Raw genomic sequence first — 16,579 nt, forward strand, 5'->3', positions numbered from 1 at the left:
GGACGAATACCATCGGTATACCGCTTTCAAAGTCATTTCTTCGCAACTGCAGCGGAGTGCACTACATCTGGACCGGAGTCGTTTTGTTTTCTCGTTAGTACCTTGGTACGAAAATATAAGTTCAATGTCAAGGTTAATTTGGGTCTGCAGTTTGGGCCCATGTGGTTTGGTACCAGGTGTTGTCGGAAAGTTGGTTTTTGTCGTCATTAAATTTGCATTTGCAGGGGAAGTTTTGGAGCCGGGTACCAGTTACTAGTTGTTAAGGAGCGGAGGGATTCTACAAAAGTTTTTCTGCAATATCTTCGGCAATCCATTATCATTCTTGTGTAAGGGACCGCTGGCGAATTTGCCAGTTATGGAACATCTTGTTTATTAAGCAATAACAATTAGCTCCTTTTTTTGCAAGCTCCATCTAGCGTTGCGCTCTTTAATTAAAAAAGAAATTTGAACTTCTATTTCCGAAGTCTAAATAGACTTAGTGTAAAACTTCTGAGAGCAATTCTCTGTAAGTCTGCTCTTGAATTCTGTTTTCCTTTTTCCTGTCAGAATTTCTGTTGATAACGAATTTATCCAAATATTCTTGATAAAAATCTACACGTATCTCCATGCTGCCATCTCGTGGCGCTTGGCCAATACCAGCATTTGTGATCGAACGTGAAACAGGATCAATGATTACGGTGGTTTCTGTTTCAATGATAAACTTTGTCTGTTTCTTTCTGTTCTCTCCTTTTCCGTTCTGTATATTTAACGAGATAGAAAGACTGTCCCGAAGATGGCACCATCCCTGCTCGAGGTATTCTGTTGCCGCACGCCTCTGTCTTCCACGCTTCTAGTGGAAAAGTTAGAAATTTTTTCAGAAAATTACTGGCATATTGAAACATTTTTAAAAGTGGCAAATATCCATCCAACTCATTCAAATATGTTTGCAAAAGTTCTCTCTCCAGCTAAATATTTTGAGTTGTGCTTATATGAAAGACAGGGGCGTGCGATACTGCGGCTCGCAATTGATATTGGACTACTAACGCAAAGGCAGTGGCGTAAGTGAATGAAAGCCGGGGATGATCCTTTGAAAAGATTAGAAGCAAGATGATGTATGCCTCTGGCTATCGGGACGTTAGTAATTCACGCCAGCTCTAATATTTTAGTCGACGGGAAATGGGAAAACCTTAATCAGCGCCAGGAAGAGGTTGTTTTTGGCTTGTTTTTTTTTCTCAAAGTATCTTCGTTCTCTTGGGCGATTTTTATGTTTTTCTACGTCTGAGTAGTTATTTTTACTCGGTTCTCGTACACCTCCAAGGATTTAAGGGTCGCTATGAATGTTTAAATAATAATTGTTATAAATAAATTAGTACATTTCCCTGCAGTGAAACTTTAATCAAAGCACCAAAAACAGATCTAACAAGAGCAATTTAACAATTTCACGTAATTGACTAAATGGAAGGCAAATCTCGTCATGCAAAACACAAATTAATATAATCCGAGTTGTTACTCAAATTGAATATTTTTGCCATACATTCCCCTGACATTAGATCCGAAAGTTCCAGAGTAATTTACGAAGGGTTTTAACAAAACAACATGGAATATGAAGTGAATTATTTTTAGCCCGGTTCCTGGCAGAGGTTTAATTCCTCTAAACCACAGACGACAGTTTCTTATACAACTAAACATTGGATACAGGCTACGGGACCATGGCTAATTTATTTTAGGAGTTGTGTTTTTAGTACTTCTCTGCTGTGATATTTAGTGTTTTCGAATTAAGGAAGTGTCGGAATTGTGCTAATGCTATCCAGAAACAAGCACCACCATCACCACCATAGGGATGGACCCATAAAGCACAAGAAGCATGTATACATTCCATTCGGGAGGTCGAGAAATCGAAGGGTGAGAATCTCCTTGGGTTCAATTAGTTTTTTTATGTCTTTTGGATTTAATGGATGTATGTGGGCAGTCGTAACTTTGCCAGCAAAATGAGACTTGTACACGCTTTGATTATTTTAACAGTGCTAAGATTCATATAAAATTACTTATACTATTATACTAGCGATAAATAGGCATGGCCAGTTTCTGGTTCCGCTTCGTGAATAATATTTTGGATAAGTTATATGAGAGACTTTTTATTTGGGAAATAAACTTTTCGAGTTATTGGACCATCTATTGAGTTTAAAATTAGAACTCGAGGTCGGCATTTCGTCACTGTAGTTTAAAGGCGAATGTTCGGTTTGTATCGATAGAGTTTAATGTTTTGTTATTGCATCAATTAGTCAATGTTATGAAGGAAAATGTTATGAATGGGTTGTTATAACGAAATTGCAGCCTTAAATTTGATTTTTTGAAAAGATCCGGATTGAGGGATTTTTGTGTTACCACAATACTGCCGCTCCTTCAGACAAAGATGCGTAAGCTCAGATAAGCTCATCCAAGGGTGAAGTACCAAATACCTTTCAAATGTTTGCAGTATTGTGCGATTCAAATCATTGAAGTCATTTCTAGTGTGAGAAAGCCACATCTTTACACGAGATTTTTGTAATGGAACCAGCGGAACCACCGTTCTTTCTCGCATCGTAAAAAACGGCAGTGGAATCTGGTGTAGCCAGATTGAGTTTCTGGACCATTGAGAAACTCAAGTTTAAAACTCTCCTCAAAATTGATGGAACAAAATTAAGTTCCTTCAGATATTTTTAAAGTGACGAATGCACACAATCATATGTGAGGTATTTTAATCAAGAAAATTCAATCAGGTTACTTGAGCGTATTTGCATAACTTTAGATCTGAGAAATCAACGTGAGATTAATTGAGATCGGCTCAGGATTGATTAAACGAAATCAGGTTTCGATAGGTAACTTCAGAATTTTAGAAAATACACCAGTTTGTGTTTCCTGATTAGATTTCTAATTATTTTTAAAAACCTAAACTATTTGGAAATATTCAATTATTAACAAAATCTGCAAGATTATGGTATTATACGCTCCCAGCGTTTTGCTCCAATATCTCGCCTTAAGTCACACATCTGTTTAAATAAAAACTAAAATTAAAACGAATAATAGCTTTTAAAATTTATTAGCAATCCTCCCTCGATTTAACTCAGTTGTGATTTCGGATTTACGAAGGCTTCATTATGGTAAGTTCCGCTTACATTTCTTAATAACTAAAGGACGCAAACAGTCGCTTATCTATCATTTATCTGAACATATCACATAGTGGTAAAATAGTGTTCTTAAACCGCTCCTCGCACTCTTTACTCCTCGTGATCTCCTCCAAAATGTACCTGCTCCTATTCCCGAAATTAAAATCGTCATACAACTCTAAATCATTAATCATCTTCTTTATGAATTCATCGCTAGCGTAGATGTAAGTCCCACAAAAGTTTACTTGGAACAAAGCCGGTTTTTGATAAAACTTCACAGTATCCAAAAAGTCCTGTTTTGAGATAATCAACGAAATCTCCAAGGAAGCAGTTTCTAACTCACTTTTCAAACTATCAAAATAGTGTTCTAGGAACTCATTCAGGTTGTCTTGGAGTAGTTGGTGATGGGCGTTGAAGTACAGGAATACCCAGAAATCAAAGGCGGGAGGCCCGTATTTAGCCAGTTGAAAATCCACGAAGATGCACTCATCGTTCTCATTGAACATCAAGTTATTTGCCCATAAATCATTGTGGCAAAGCACTTTCTTGGTGTCTCTGAAACTCTCGATTACCTTGGGCATCACAGATTCTAGATAGTGTCGAACTTTTTGCTTATATAAAAAATCCCCGGTGAAATATACGCATAATTCCCCCACGCACCCCACCGCAGCCTTGACCCAATTGTTGCGCTCATGGCCTTCAGTATAGTCAAATTTATAGTCTGAAAGCTCCTCTTTACACTCGGTGTCAAGAAAGTAGTCATTATCGTCAGACTTCTTTGCATCTTCTAATATGAGGCTGGCCCCGTGCATTTGAGCCATGGTCCTCAGACCTACCATGATTTTCCATTTGTCAAAAAAAGTTTTGGGTAAAATGGCAAAGCCTCTGCTCTCTAGGTTTTCAAAAACCATGATATTTTCCCTGGAAAAATACAACTCAGCACAGAACTGCATAGTCACTAGTGCCTGCAGCGGCTTCATTAGCTTCTTGTATAGCTTAACTTCTTTGCGCAGCATTCCTGTGTTATCCACAAACTCCTTTTGCTCCTGGTTGGTTTGAGGCAAACACTTTACGAAGAAACTCCCTGTGTATATCGCTGGGTCATTTCTAACGGTGTATTTTAAATTCAGTACAAGATGGTCTCCCATGAAGCCTAGAATTCTGTTTGCAAACTTACTCAGTTCTTTCTCGACTAACTTGCAATGATCGTGCTTAAGGCTTCGCTTTAGGATCAAAGTACACTCTTCGTCAGATAACAGACTTTCCATATTGAAGGTTGAATATGTTGTGATGATGAAAATTAAATAATAATGTAATAATACTGCTTTATCTCCGTTATCTTCGTAATATTGTCTTTTGATTGCTTGCTCATGCATAATGCGACACCAATGATTGTCTGAATGATTGTTGACCATAAACAAAATTTTGATTTATAGAAGTGTAATTTTTTCCTGCAAGTTGTGCCAAAATTTCGGTTTTAGTCACCTAATTGACCACTGTTTTGTAACTGAAGACAGTGTAACTCACTCGAGTATGCTAAGCACTAACATTTTCATTCGTCATGTCGACAGCTAACGAGTATGATTTGATAAATTGATATTGTTAGCATTTAATAGTTTAAAAATACATTGAAAACTTGTAAAAATAACGAGGATATGCGCCAAGTTCCAGTGCACTATCAAAAATCATATATTTCGTAGATGTGCACAGTGCTAATTCGGGGAAAATTTATAACATGAACTTTAACTTATGTCAGTATTTGGTTCTTTGCAGGAAGTGGTTCATGGTAAGCTGGAAAAGTTTGTGTGAACCAAAAATTCTTCTTAGGAAGTTGCATTTTAAATGAGAATCGCTATAGGACAAACCGAAAGTTTCATCCCGAAAGACAAAAAATTTCTTTTTTTGAAAAAGGCTTGAAGTGGTTTCGATTTTTTTAACTTGATAGGCCTTTGGGTTATTTTTTACAAAAGCAGGAAAATTGAATTTGAGCATATTAAGAGATCTTCCATGGAAATCGATATTTAATCTGATTTGATTCTGTGACGGTTACAAGCTCTCCCATCTCCGTTGGAGCCGTCCGTGTTTTTCCTATTTTATCTTCAAAAACTATCCAATATTGAAAAGTGTTTCCAGCTTAATTTCAATATCTTCAATAACACGGAAAGAAGTTCTCAATTTTTTGAAATTTAAAAACTTGGAACATGACGCAAAACTCAACCGCTTCTGAAATGTGGCAGATTCAGACATAAAAAAAAAATGACGTAGATAATCAGTATTTTTCTCTACATCTCTGATCTGATCAATTTTTGACTTGGACACCACTGGTTCTGCAAATGCAGCTTTTGCTTTCAGCTAAAGAACCAGTTCAAGTGTTGGATATGTTTGTATTGAGAATTGTTTTTAAGTATGTTTATATTTAAAGAAAATGGAGTCTATGCAAGTTAACGGAAGGAAGAATGTATTAGGCAAGATTTTTTGGTAATTTTTCTCCAAACTTCATTGTTGAGATGCAAGGATAAGTTTGACTAACTCAAAAAGCTTCTGGAAGTAATTGCACCGAAATACTATAGAGTTGCTCTAAGCCAATTATCAGAGCATCTTAGACCTTTTCTTGCCTCCGAGGGAAAAACAATTTTCTAATCAAAACTCCACACTTCGCACCCCCCCTCCCCCTGCCCCTCCAGAATATAGTGCATCCGCCACCGTCCTTTTCCTCCGAAAACACCTCAAAACCCTTATCTTAATAAAATCCAGGACTTTTCCAATACGCTGTGTTTCTCACCGCATATTTTCCATTTCCAGACAACTCTTCTCTTGATTCAGAATTTTCCGTGAACTGGCACCAGCGGTGAAAAGTCAGTTGGAGTTGTGGAAATCGATACTTGCGCAGGCGCACTATCTCCTAACCCCACCTCTATTAAAAATGTACAGTCACTTGCTTTCGGAAAACAGTCAAAACATGAAATTTTGAACCTTTACTCGAATTAGACTGTAATTTAGCAATAGTTTACACTGTATCCGAAAGTTTACGACTCATTTCCAGACAAAAGATGTGGTGAAAGCTCAGTCGATTTCGTGTTACAGACGCGTTTCCATCGAGTTTTATTTCTCGGGAAAACACGAGCTAAACAGGATGTGGGGACGTTGAAAGTTTTCCTTGAGCTCTAGTGTGAAATACCTGTCATGGAACTATTGTAGGAATGGCAGGTTTTTATTGGAAACACGAGTGTATATGAAGGGACTTGTGACAAAGTGCTGGGACATGTCGCAAAATGATGGGATACAACAATTTCAATCAGGGTTATAACAAATTGTTCACTCAGGTACGTGCTCAATTGAGTATTAGAAGAAATGATTAACTAGGTGTAATAGCGAACAGCCTCATAATGTGATAATCTTGAAATGGAACACGCATCATCAAAGGCAATTTCCTTTTTGAGTCAACAATGTGCCCACACGATGACCTTATTAAGAGACTCTCCCTAAAATAGGATATTTTCCATAATATTCTACGATATGGAGAAGAAAGGGAAAAATGCGGTTCAATATGTAACATTGAGAAGTAGCTTCCAGTAGCTGCTTGAAGACAATTACTTGATACCAAATGAGACTTCCTCAGAATGTTAGAGTGTTTATGTCGCACAATAGCTACCCTGGACTTAAGGAATACCCTATAGATATCTTTATCTGCGTTGAGATTTTTTGTCATTTACTTCTGTTTGGCTAATCAAATGCGCCAATTTTTGTTCATTTAGATATGGGAAAATTTGAAAATTCTTCTGGTCGGTGATGCTATAACTACCACTCTACTCGTTTTAGAGATCCGTTTAAGGTCTCAAAAGGCAACTAGACGTATGTTTTTCTTGAAACGCACAAGTTAGTGCGATGACTGAAAGTTAAATTATAAACGCAGTAAACTCATATTTAGAGTGATGATTCCTAGGATTTCAATGTATGAACACCCTGAGTGAACGGATTTTCAAATTCTGGAAACCCGCGCGGGGAAAGTAAAATTCCTTAGTTTTTTTTGTCTATGGCGGCATAGATAAGCTCACGTTAGGGATGAAACAGTTTTCAAATGTTGATAATGGTGTGATTTTTCCAAGGATTTACCACTGATTATGCCAGGTCTTCATTGAAAAAAATCAACTAAATTGGTTGTTTTAAAGGAATAGTGTGAAGTAGATAAATTAATAGTTTTTGGTCCTACATGTGACATGGTGCTTTATTTCATTAATAATTAAATACTAGCTTTACCCTCGGGCTATGAAGAAGAAAGGCGCTCATTGAGTTCTGAGTATTATTTCCCACAGAAGGACTAAGTTGCTCTCTCAAGTGCATCACAAACCGCATCTCTGCAATACTGCATTGCTTTTCACTGTTTCAGAATTATTATTCTTCAACTTTGTACCTGTGAACTGACAAAGGAAGGAACGCGATTTTAACAAAATTTTACCTCAGGGTCCCATTCACGTATTACAACATTTCGTGCCTGTGCGATTAGTTTTTCTTGGGGGTTTTATCGGAAATCTGATCTCCGGTCTACATGCCATATAACGATTTAAGATATTTCTTATAAACAAGAAAAAGTAAAGTTTTTCTGTAGTATACACTTTTTTCTTGGAATTAGACCTAAAGCTAACCTAATCTCTTTAGATCTGGACGGTATTACAAACTGAAGACGGTTAACTTCTAATACTGTCGCATGTTTGTCAGCGTCCCTTCAACTAACCTATGTCAAAATACACTAGCCTGGTAAGAACCGAGGTTGGTTAGTCGTAGAATAATTGTGAATATCTACAAAAGCCTTATAGATCATAATATAAGAACAGTGTTATTAATAGAGAGTTTTGACTGTGCTTATTTTGTAGATACAATCTAGAAATTTGTTCAGAACTATGCTCTGCGGAATGCTAAACTTGTTTACATATTCACCTCATCGTTTATGTAAAGCCTGTTTATCCATCGTTTCATCTCCCAAGTATTTTCGTAGCCATTCGTTAACATTACTCCGTTTCATTCAGGACAGGATGTTAGATCATTACCATTATTTCACTACTCTCTTTTATTAGAAAAACGAATGCTCTATCCTTCTTCCTTATCTTCGAACGCTGGTTAATTTGCATGTAAAATTGCCTTAATTTGGGCTAGATTACTGTGTTTAGGTACATAGTCCCCTATGGTGTTTTCGAACCCCAATATCTGACTAAAGATAAACAATACACTTCATCACTTTGTAGTTGTAAGTTTTAGAGGTACCTTTCTAAATGAGTATTTCATTTAAGTGCGCAGTAGAATCAGCATTTATTGTTAGGTAGATTTGAGTATTAGTCCAGAACATTTGTAGTTGACTGATTGAAAGACTGATTTTTTCAGAACTTCTTGAGCATTCATTCAGTCACAATCATTTAGCGCAGGAATTGCGATTTTTTAGTGTTTGTGCTAAGAGGAATGTGTTTTCTTTCTAGGGATCCGCTGATTCAAATTATTCACAGCCATCATCGGACCTGTCGTTGGACGAGGAGAAGGAGAACCTACGGAGGGAGAAGGAAAGGGCGGCCCTTAGTCAGTTGGAAAAGGCGAGGGTAAGGACAAAGTTTTTGCTTGAACAGTTTAATAAATTTCTTTAGTCTAAACCCCATTTAACACTTCAGCAATTCTCTATCAACGAACCATGCCAATCACTCGACTTGAAGTGCACTACTTCTTGTGTGACAAAAATAACCTTAAATCTCGGTTTTAATGAGCAATGACCTATTTCGGTTAGTAGGAAAGTTGCATAAGTTTCAGTTTAAGCCTGCCCATTAATTGCTATGGAGGTATCGATTTAATACTATTAACATGCGACAGGAGAGTTTGTAGACCTTAAGAAGGAAGCGAAGTTGGTGATTAAGCTTGTATGCATTGACTATGAAACAAAATTAGAACGCAATATGTGGTAATACCCGCAAATATTTAGCTGAAGCAGAAACTGAAAATGACTCAATATGAAGACAATTTGAAGGAAAGGAATCAACAGAAAATCTCAACGATGGATGATATTGATCACCAACAGAGACGAGACGCTAAAAACGGACTCCATTTGCTGGCCTGTAGAGACTCAGAAGAATGAAAAAAAATCACAGCTATGTGACCCATCAGAAGACCTCATCGATTCCTCTAATGAGACACATTCGAACGTGGCATTCTCGCCCTACCCTATTGTTGTAAATTTATGCAGTTTCTTCATTTCAGACCAGATCGGTAGCATTCTCTGTAAGGACCAACGTTGCATACGATGGGAATTTGGACGACGACTCCCCGGTGCATGGTTACGCAATTTCCTTCGATGTTAGGGATTTCTTGCACATTAAGGTGAGCTCCCGTTTAGCCAAATTATTCACAGTGAAGTAAGATTGAATGTAGGAGAAATACGACAACAACTGGTGGATTGGCCGCCTAGTGAAAGAAGGCTGTGACATTGGATTTATTCCATCACCCGTGAAATTAGAGAATCTCAGGCAGCAACAAGTTCAAACTCGCACCACTAAGCTCTACTCAAGCAAAACAAGTTCAAGCTCGAACATCGGCGCTACTGGTAACGATGCTTCGAGAGGTAGCACTCCTCCTACACCCGGTATGTCCCATCCAAATCAATGATTTTTCTTCTTCTGAATCAACGATTTTTTTGGTGTTTTTTGCGTATCGATGTCGTAAATTCGTATAATTGTTTCCCAGTCTTCAAAGGCAAATTTATTTGATTTTGTCCAATTTGCAACTGATTTTGCTGTAAATACACTGGGCCCTAATATTTATTAAGTGAGTAAGTGCAGGATTAAACATGTTTTTGTTTTTTAAACTCAATATCCTTTCCTTCCAAATGGTCCCTTGCAGTACACGTAGTTATAGACTTAGCTATGTAGCTGTTTTAGTTGCTGCATGTCCAGGCTTGGTAGAAAAAAAATTATACATCGTATAATACTGCTTTGGTTTTGCACGACGACAATAATTTCAGGAGACGAGTCGGATTCTATGGGAAATCCCAGAGGCAAATCCCTCACGACTCCTCCGGCAAAGGAAAAGAAGAAACCTTTCTTCAAAAAACAAGAAACAACAGCCCCATACGACGTAGTCCCATCGATGAGACCAGTGGTGCTGGTCGGCCCTTCGTTAAAGGGCTACGAAGTCACTGACATGATGCAGAAGGCCTTATTCGATTTCCTCAAACACCGGTTTGAAGGAAGGTCAGTAGTGCTACCTTTTTGGGTCTCTTGTAGCTTACGCTAGAACCGTTCCAGGATAATTATAACCAGGGTAATGGCAGATATTAGCTTAGCCAAACGTTCCTTACTCAACAACCCGTCGAAAAGGGCGATAATGGAGCGGTCAGCCACTAGGTCTACTTGTCTTAACGAGGTCCAAGCAGAAATCGAAAGGATATTTGAACTGGCTACCACCATGCAATTGGTGGTGCTGGATTGTGATACGATAAACCATCCTTCGCAACTTGCCAAAACGTCTCTAGCTCCTTGTATTGTTTATCTTAAAATTACTAGTCCTAAGGTAAGTCACTACATGTCCTCTTAATGAGTAATAAAACAAATATTTGCAGGTTTTACAAAGATTAATAAAATCAAGAGGCAAAAGCCAAGCGAGACACCTAAACGTTCAAATGGTGGCAGCTGAAAAACTAGCTCAATGTCCTCCGGAGATGTTCGATGTAATCCTAGATGAAAACCAATTGGATGATGCCTGTGAGCATATAGCTGAGTATTTAGAGGTTTGTACGAAGAATAAATTAAATATGAGACTTCATCAATCAAATTTCCATTTAGGCTTATTGGAAGGCAACACACCAAGAAAACCCCAACGTGCAAAGAACGACCGCAGCCTCTCCCCAGGCCTCTCCAAGTGGGGAACAAGGCAGACCCACTTTACCAGGTAATGTATCGAGAAATTTACGATCATCAAATTGCTCCGACCCTCTAATCTCCATTATTATAATCCCCTATTAACACTCTTCATGGCTAACATTCCACCCTCTTTTCAGCCCACCATGATTCATTCGGATTGCATCATGATAGAGGTAGTCACGCTGACGTTAGATATATTGGATTGCAAAGTTGGGATTCTGTAGACTCTCTAGAATCACTATCTTTCTTATAACACATTTTGCATGTCTGTTACTTGATACTGTTGTCATATTGGTACATATAATTTGCTTGTTCGCTCAAGATAGTGATTTCTGCTAAAGATTTTCAGAGAATTGGGATCTTGGGTGAACTATGGTAGTGATTACTTGAAGCATTTATTTATTACTATTTACTTGCCTGTTAGTTAGGATTTCTTAAATTTGTTGTTAGTAGCGCTGGTGTTAGTTAAACCTCTAAAGCGTATCTGCGTTTTATGCTGATGTCATCTGAACTGCTGATATAGTACCGATTAATTTCTTGGAGAATCTGTCCTAGAAAATGTCTAGTCCATTTAATGGAGTGATATTTTTGCTAAATCAATAGGTGTGTTCCACCAGAAGGGAAGAGAAAGAAGTTAAATTCACAGGTAACTTCGTTTTCCGATATTTGAAACCATATAAGGAATTTCAGGATAAAGAGCTTATATCTGTCCGCCCTGTTCAAAATGAACATATGTATGGTATGTTTCTTCGAATTTCCACCTATTCTATTATTCGTTCTTCCAATACATCCATAGTCAAGTCTTTGCCTGTTACCGAGATTTCGAGATTTTACTTTCTTGATTAATCTACATTTCGACTAGCTATGGTATCTCAAAAATAGCTAAAAATTAACGGTAATGAAAATTTACAAAATTTCATATAAAATTTCCAAATTCTATCTATGGTAATGTACGTATATCTAATATATATACGTACAGGTTATTTGATTCGAAGTGCGAGTGAACTCATGAATAAAGGAATAAGGTTATCCAGACAGCTTCTCGTGGTTCCTCAGAGATTTACGCTCTTCGTAAAAGAGTTTTAATAATACTAGTATACCGTCTAGAAACTGAAGAGAGATATAATAGATTATGCGAAACTAAATGGAAGTACTTTTGATTTTAACTTCTTCTAGTTATTTCAGTCTCCAAGAAAAGGTGCAAACAATCAGTCAGGGGTTATTTCATTTGTAATTTCATATGGTATAACGGCATATTTATATGATATATCCTCATAGAAGTATATTATTGAAAACCTTAATGCTGATCAGTGGAGAGTTTTGAAACCTTGTTTTAAGGGTCTAAGGCGAACAATGTTTGATATTTGTATAAATAAAGCCCAAATTTGTCACTAACGCTCATGAGATTTTAACGGAGCAATTGTCTGCATGAATTCAGGTATTTTTGATAAAACTTTTCATGGGCGCAGAGAAATAGCTTAATTTGTTGATTTTTTGCAAGAAAATTGCTCCGTGTTTAATTCATATATCAGGCTGGACATAAATTCATGAAAATATAGGGGAACGGTAAAAAATAAAATTATTGAAAATATAGTTTGCATTTTTTATTAAATAATTAGTCGATATGTATCAGTTTTAAGTATCAGTTATTACGCTAACTTTTTCTGGATTTTATGAGAACAGGGTCGGAATCAGGGACGTTTACCTTTTTGCAATTGACCCCAATTTTTAGTTTCGTTAATCCCTGTTCCAAATTACCATTTTTAATACAAAAAGTGTCTTCACAACTTCAGACGAACTTCGTTTTCCTAGAGACAGAATCAATATTCGAAATTAACACGAACCGATGTTTTCAGATTTTTCTGGCTCAATGACACCAATCCCCTCAAAGATATAAAAAATAGCCCCCTTTAAGGTTAAGTGAGTGCACGGTTTTAATTTGTCTTTCTTTTTTGTTTCAAATCGCTTCGCTAAACGCTTTTTGTACTTTAACTTCTGCACTTATCGAAGCAGGAGTAGCACCCAGTCCTGGCAAAATCTGGCGAGCCGGCTCTACTGACCTCTTTGCTTAAGCTGATTCGGTTTTGTAAGTTTTCTGTAGAAGAAGAAGTTTGGCATTGACAATAAAATGAGAAGCAGACTAATGGTTTGTGTGTGGTTTAAGAATGTATTTGCGTTTTTGACAATTTTTGTGTATGTAGCCTTAGTAGGAAAAGTCGCTCTTTCTTAGCTGAAATTTTTTTTCAAGTGATCTCAAACGTGATTTTATCCGGTAGGTCACACCTTCCAGACTGCACATTCTCGAAGCACTAGAGCAAGACTGGAACGGGACCGAGAGTATGACGAATACTCCGAAAAAGACCACCTCAACACCCATACAGGGGCCCACCATTTACCCCCCGATGATTATCGAGATCGACCCTTGGACCGGGTTCCTTCTCGTAATTTACGTAGCAGGGAAGACATGGATTTCCCATCATCCCTTAAAAGCACTTCTAGGAAAGCCCTGAACGCCATATAGTGGAGGCTTTCTACGGAGCAACCCATTGAAGAGGAACTTCAGGACGAAATCCCTTCCGGAGTCACGGAAGTCTACTACAAACCTCAAATTCCGAAAGCGTATAGAGATGATAGACTGTTGAGTTACGAAGATTCCTTTGATAGATCTAGATTGGAGGACGAAGGCAGGTTCTCAGGGAGGAGGTTGGAACCTTTCCCGGAGGAAGGGCCTTCGAGACCTGAGACTGGGGCTACTAGGAGGTACCCCGAAGAAAGACACTCTATATCCCTCATCGAGAAGAGCAAACAGGAGGGCAGGAACTACAGGAAAGAGCTGCTGGAGAGGTTTGGAGCCATGGAGTTGGAAGATCGTCCCGAATTCCAAGGTCCTCAGAGGTATTATGAGTAAGTTTGAGCGCCACTGAAACTGACCTATACGTACCTTAAAGGATTCTTCAATGAGATGTTCCGTAAATAATGTGATTTAACTTTAATATTATAGAACTTTAAAAATTTTGACCATTTTGGTGCCATATTTGAGTACAGCTCAATTTTAAATCATCTAATGAATTAAACAAGATTATTCAAGCTTTAACTGTAGCGGTAATTAGTATTTTTTTAATTTGTTTGTATAAGGAAGGGTAATTGTTGAACATTGAATTTTATACAAAGTACCTACTATCTTAGAGCAAAAGAACTGAGATATTATACTTTAACCGATGGCGTAGCTCTATTGTTAGAGTGAATTTTGCTTGGTTTTGTGCTGGAATAAGAAGTCTCAGGCAACGTCAGCTTTGTCCGATACCTCTTATACGACCACTATTAAAAGTAATATAAATAGTTATCTACAAACCTTACCTTCGTGATATTAAAATAATAAATTATATCGTCAAGCGTATTTGACTGATTCTAGGAAATTAATATAGAACAATGTTGAAGTTTGCACTGCGTTTAGAAAGTTTAAGTACTTAATTCCATGTATGTAGGGATTTTCCGAGTCAGATTGTTATTTTCAGATTATATCACTACTTGTGGCGTAACGAATTATGGACGTGTTATTTTTCCATGAAATTTGTGAAGTCTTCACTCAGCCGTATGATATAGACCTAAAAGGGACAATTTCAGACCTAAAGTCAGACACGTCCATCGACATGGCTCATTTATGCTTTTACATTGTTAGGTCCTTCAGAAAGGAGTACAACCCATTTTCTGCACGAAAGGGGTAGTTTCTTGCTCAGGCAGATTTACTTTTTCACAAAGTCTATTTCATTATTCTTCCATTCTTCCGGTGGTTATATACCTAATTTTTTTAGTCCGCGATTTGGAAATGCGTGAGAAGTTAAATCTCCAGATTTGTAAGAATTAAAGCTGATTTTTTCCTTTTTTCCTCAAACAGACCATTGTACGATGTTCTCTCTTTGGAGTTGGAAAAACTATAATTTCTCAGCATACACTCCATAATGAGGGACCCGACAACGTAACCCCGTCATGACTCCAGATTGGGCACTTAGCAACAACAATAACGCTTCCGTCTTCTAGTCCCATTTTGCTGAACACTGAAAATCTCATTAAATTTCAGTCATACAAGAATATATTTGATTTTGACTTAAAGACAATCAAATAATTCATCAAAATAGAATAGTCTGTATCATACATAATTTGATTTCATAAAGCTCCTTGCCAAATCGACTTGCCCATCATGACTAGCGCTTTCTGACGGTCAAGTTGTTTTGGATCGTAAAGTCCGAAAGAAGTGAGAATGTGCCTTCGAACAAGGAGCTATGTTATGAAAATATCACACATACATTTATTGTTTTAGGTAAAATCTGAAAATAAGCTCCAGTTATAGGAACCAAGGCAAAAATTGTAAATTTTCTATAGAGTCACCCCTTAGAACTACTGTAACTGAAAGTTGATTTAGTGATTCTAAAAAGGCCTTCTTTCGTTGCAGTTTTAAGATCGTAACTCTACCTATTAGTACCTAGGTAAGCCTTTAAGCCTCTCTAATTACTAAAATGCATGTTTTTACAAAAGGAACATATTCACCGACCAATAATAATAAAACACTGAACGAAAATTTGTATAAAAGTAGTGCTGTAATATAGACGTTTTTTACGTGCGTACGTGGTACCAAGGCTTGCCCGATTAAGTATTTCGAGTAGTAAGTACCTGTCTTCGGTACTGTTAGAGCCTTGTGGTCGACGCAGTATAGTTAATTCCTACCTAAATCGTAATATTCAGATCCTGTTAACGTTATTACATGAGTCTAATGAACACTTTGCAAACTTATTATTATACTTATGCGATTACCGAAACCTGAAGTTGTACATAGTTATCGTTTATTATAAATATTGTACACAGTGTCTATACGAACTTTCGGTTACTTTTGTGAATGTTTAATGTAATTTATATCAAGTTGATTTACTACTAAATGTTTAGTTGTTAATTTTTTCTAAGCGCCTTGCCCCCTTACTATATTGTATATTAAAGAAAATTTAATTCGTATGGGAATCCAGGAACACGCTAAGTGTTCGTTTTTTCTAAATAAAAACTATAATAAAGTTATTAATAATAGTTTTAATCTGTTAACTGAAGGTGAAAAATTGACAAAATCCAAGAATTGCTAGGGCTGAAACGGACCGAATATGTCACACTTTGTGCACAGGGCAGCTGCCCATATCCGTATGGTTCGCTGGTCATCAAAGAACAATTAGCAAACATTTTTACTTCAAATCGTAAATTGGTTTAAAAAAAGGTTTCTCGTGACATTATTATCGTACATTTGGTAAACACATTACTTTAAAACACGTGAATTTCCACTTGACATGAGTACATGATTGTCTCGAGGATTGGATATACTTTGAGTTCAGTTCAAATACATTTTTATAAAATTGCTTCTAAAACATTTGCGAATGAAATGTAAATGTTGTCCAGACATCAATGATGAACATTTTGGTTTATTTACGAAAGGAATGATGGTTTCGAGTTCTAAAAAAAGTAATAGCTTAACGTTTCCGATTTTTGGCTCGGAAATAAGGGTTGGGGCGCAATTAGGTACGTCAC

At 37.2% G+C, this 16,579-nt stretch overlaps 3 protein-coding genes across 18 annotated transcripts in view; 2 read left to right on the top strand and 1 right to left on the bottom strand.

Moving 5' to 3' along the window:
- Positions 1–16,088, top strand: part of Ca-beta (Ca2+-channel-protein-beta-subunit) — a 39,562-nt gene extending 23,474 nt beyond the window's left edge. For 4 of the 16 annotated variants that reach the window (XM_066400780.1, XM_066400788.1, XM_066400783.1 and 1 more), the window contains 9 exons: positions 8,594–8,710; positions 9,360–9,479; positions 9,531–9,741; positions 10,120–10,348; positions 10,403–10,667; positions 10,717–10,884; positions 10,940–11,045; positions 11,155–11,190; positions 13,294–16,088. In XM_066400780.1, coding sequence (XP_066256877.1) covers positions 8,594–8,710; positions 9,360–9,479; positions 9,531–9,741; positions 10,120–10,348; positions 10,403–10,667; positions 10,717–10,884; positions 10,940–11,045; positions 11,155–11,190; positions 13,294–13,538 — 1,497 coding nt within the window. In that variant the 3' untranslated portion in view covers positions 13,539–16,088. Of the gene's footprint in view, positions 1–1,637; positions 1,882–5,901; positions 6,449–7,781; positions 7,881–8,593; positions 8,711–9,359; positions 9,480–9,530; positions 9,742–10,119; positions 10,349–10,402; positions 10,668–10,716; positions 10,885–10,939; positions 11,046–11,154; positions 11,191–12,873; positions 12,938–13,027; positions 13,104–13,293 lie in introns of those variants that run through there. The other 12 variants (XM_066400792.1, XM_066400793.1, XM_066400790.1 and 9 more) reach the window with 11 other exon arrangements.
- The window catches only part of LOC136415901 (uncharacterized), a 50,851-nt gene that overhangs the window by 15,636 nt on the left and 18,636 nt on the right, over positions 1–16,579 (top strand). The window lies entirely within an intron of this gene.
- Positions 2,996–4,434, bottom strand: LOC136415858 (uncharacterized). The gene has a single exon (XM_066400715.1). The coding sequence runs from the start codon at positions 4,391–4,393 to the stop codon at positions 3,179–3,181; it is 1,215 nt and encodes a 404-aa protein (XP_066256812.1). The 5' UTR covers positions 4,394–4,434; the 3' UTR covers positions 2,996–3,178.

Source organism: Euwallacea similis, chromosome 21 (assembly GCF_039881205.1).
Source record: "Euwallacea similis isolate ESF13 chromosome 21, ESF131.1, whole genome shotgun sequence".
Taxonomy (NCBI): Eukaryota; Metazoa; Arthropoda; class Insecta; order Coleoptera; family Curculionidae; genus Euwallacea; species Euwallacea similis.

Excerpts from the sequence above, each read along its gene's own strand:
- LOC136415858 (XM_066400715.1), bottom strand. The coding sequence starts at position 4,393 with ATGGAAAGTCTGTTATCTGACGAAGAGTGTACTTTGATCCTAAAGCGA.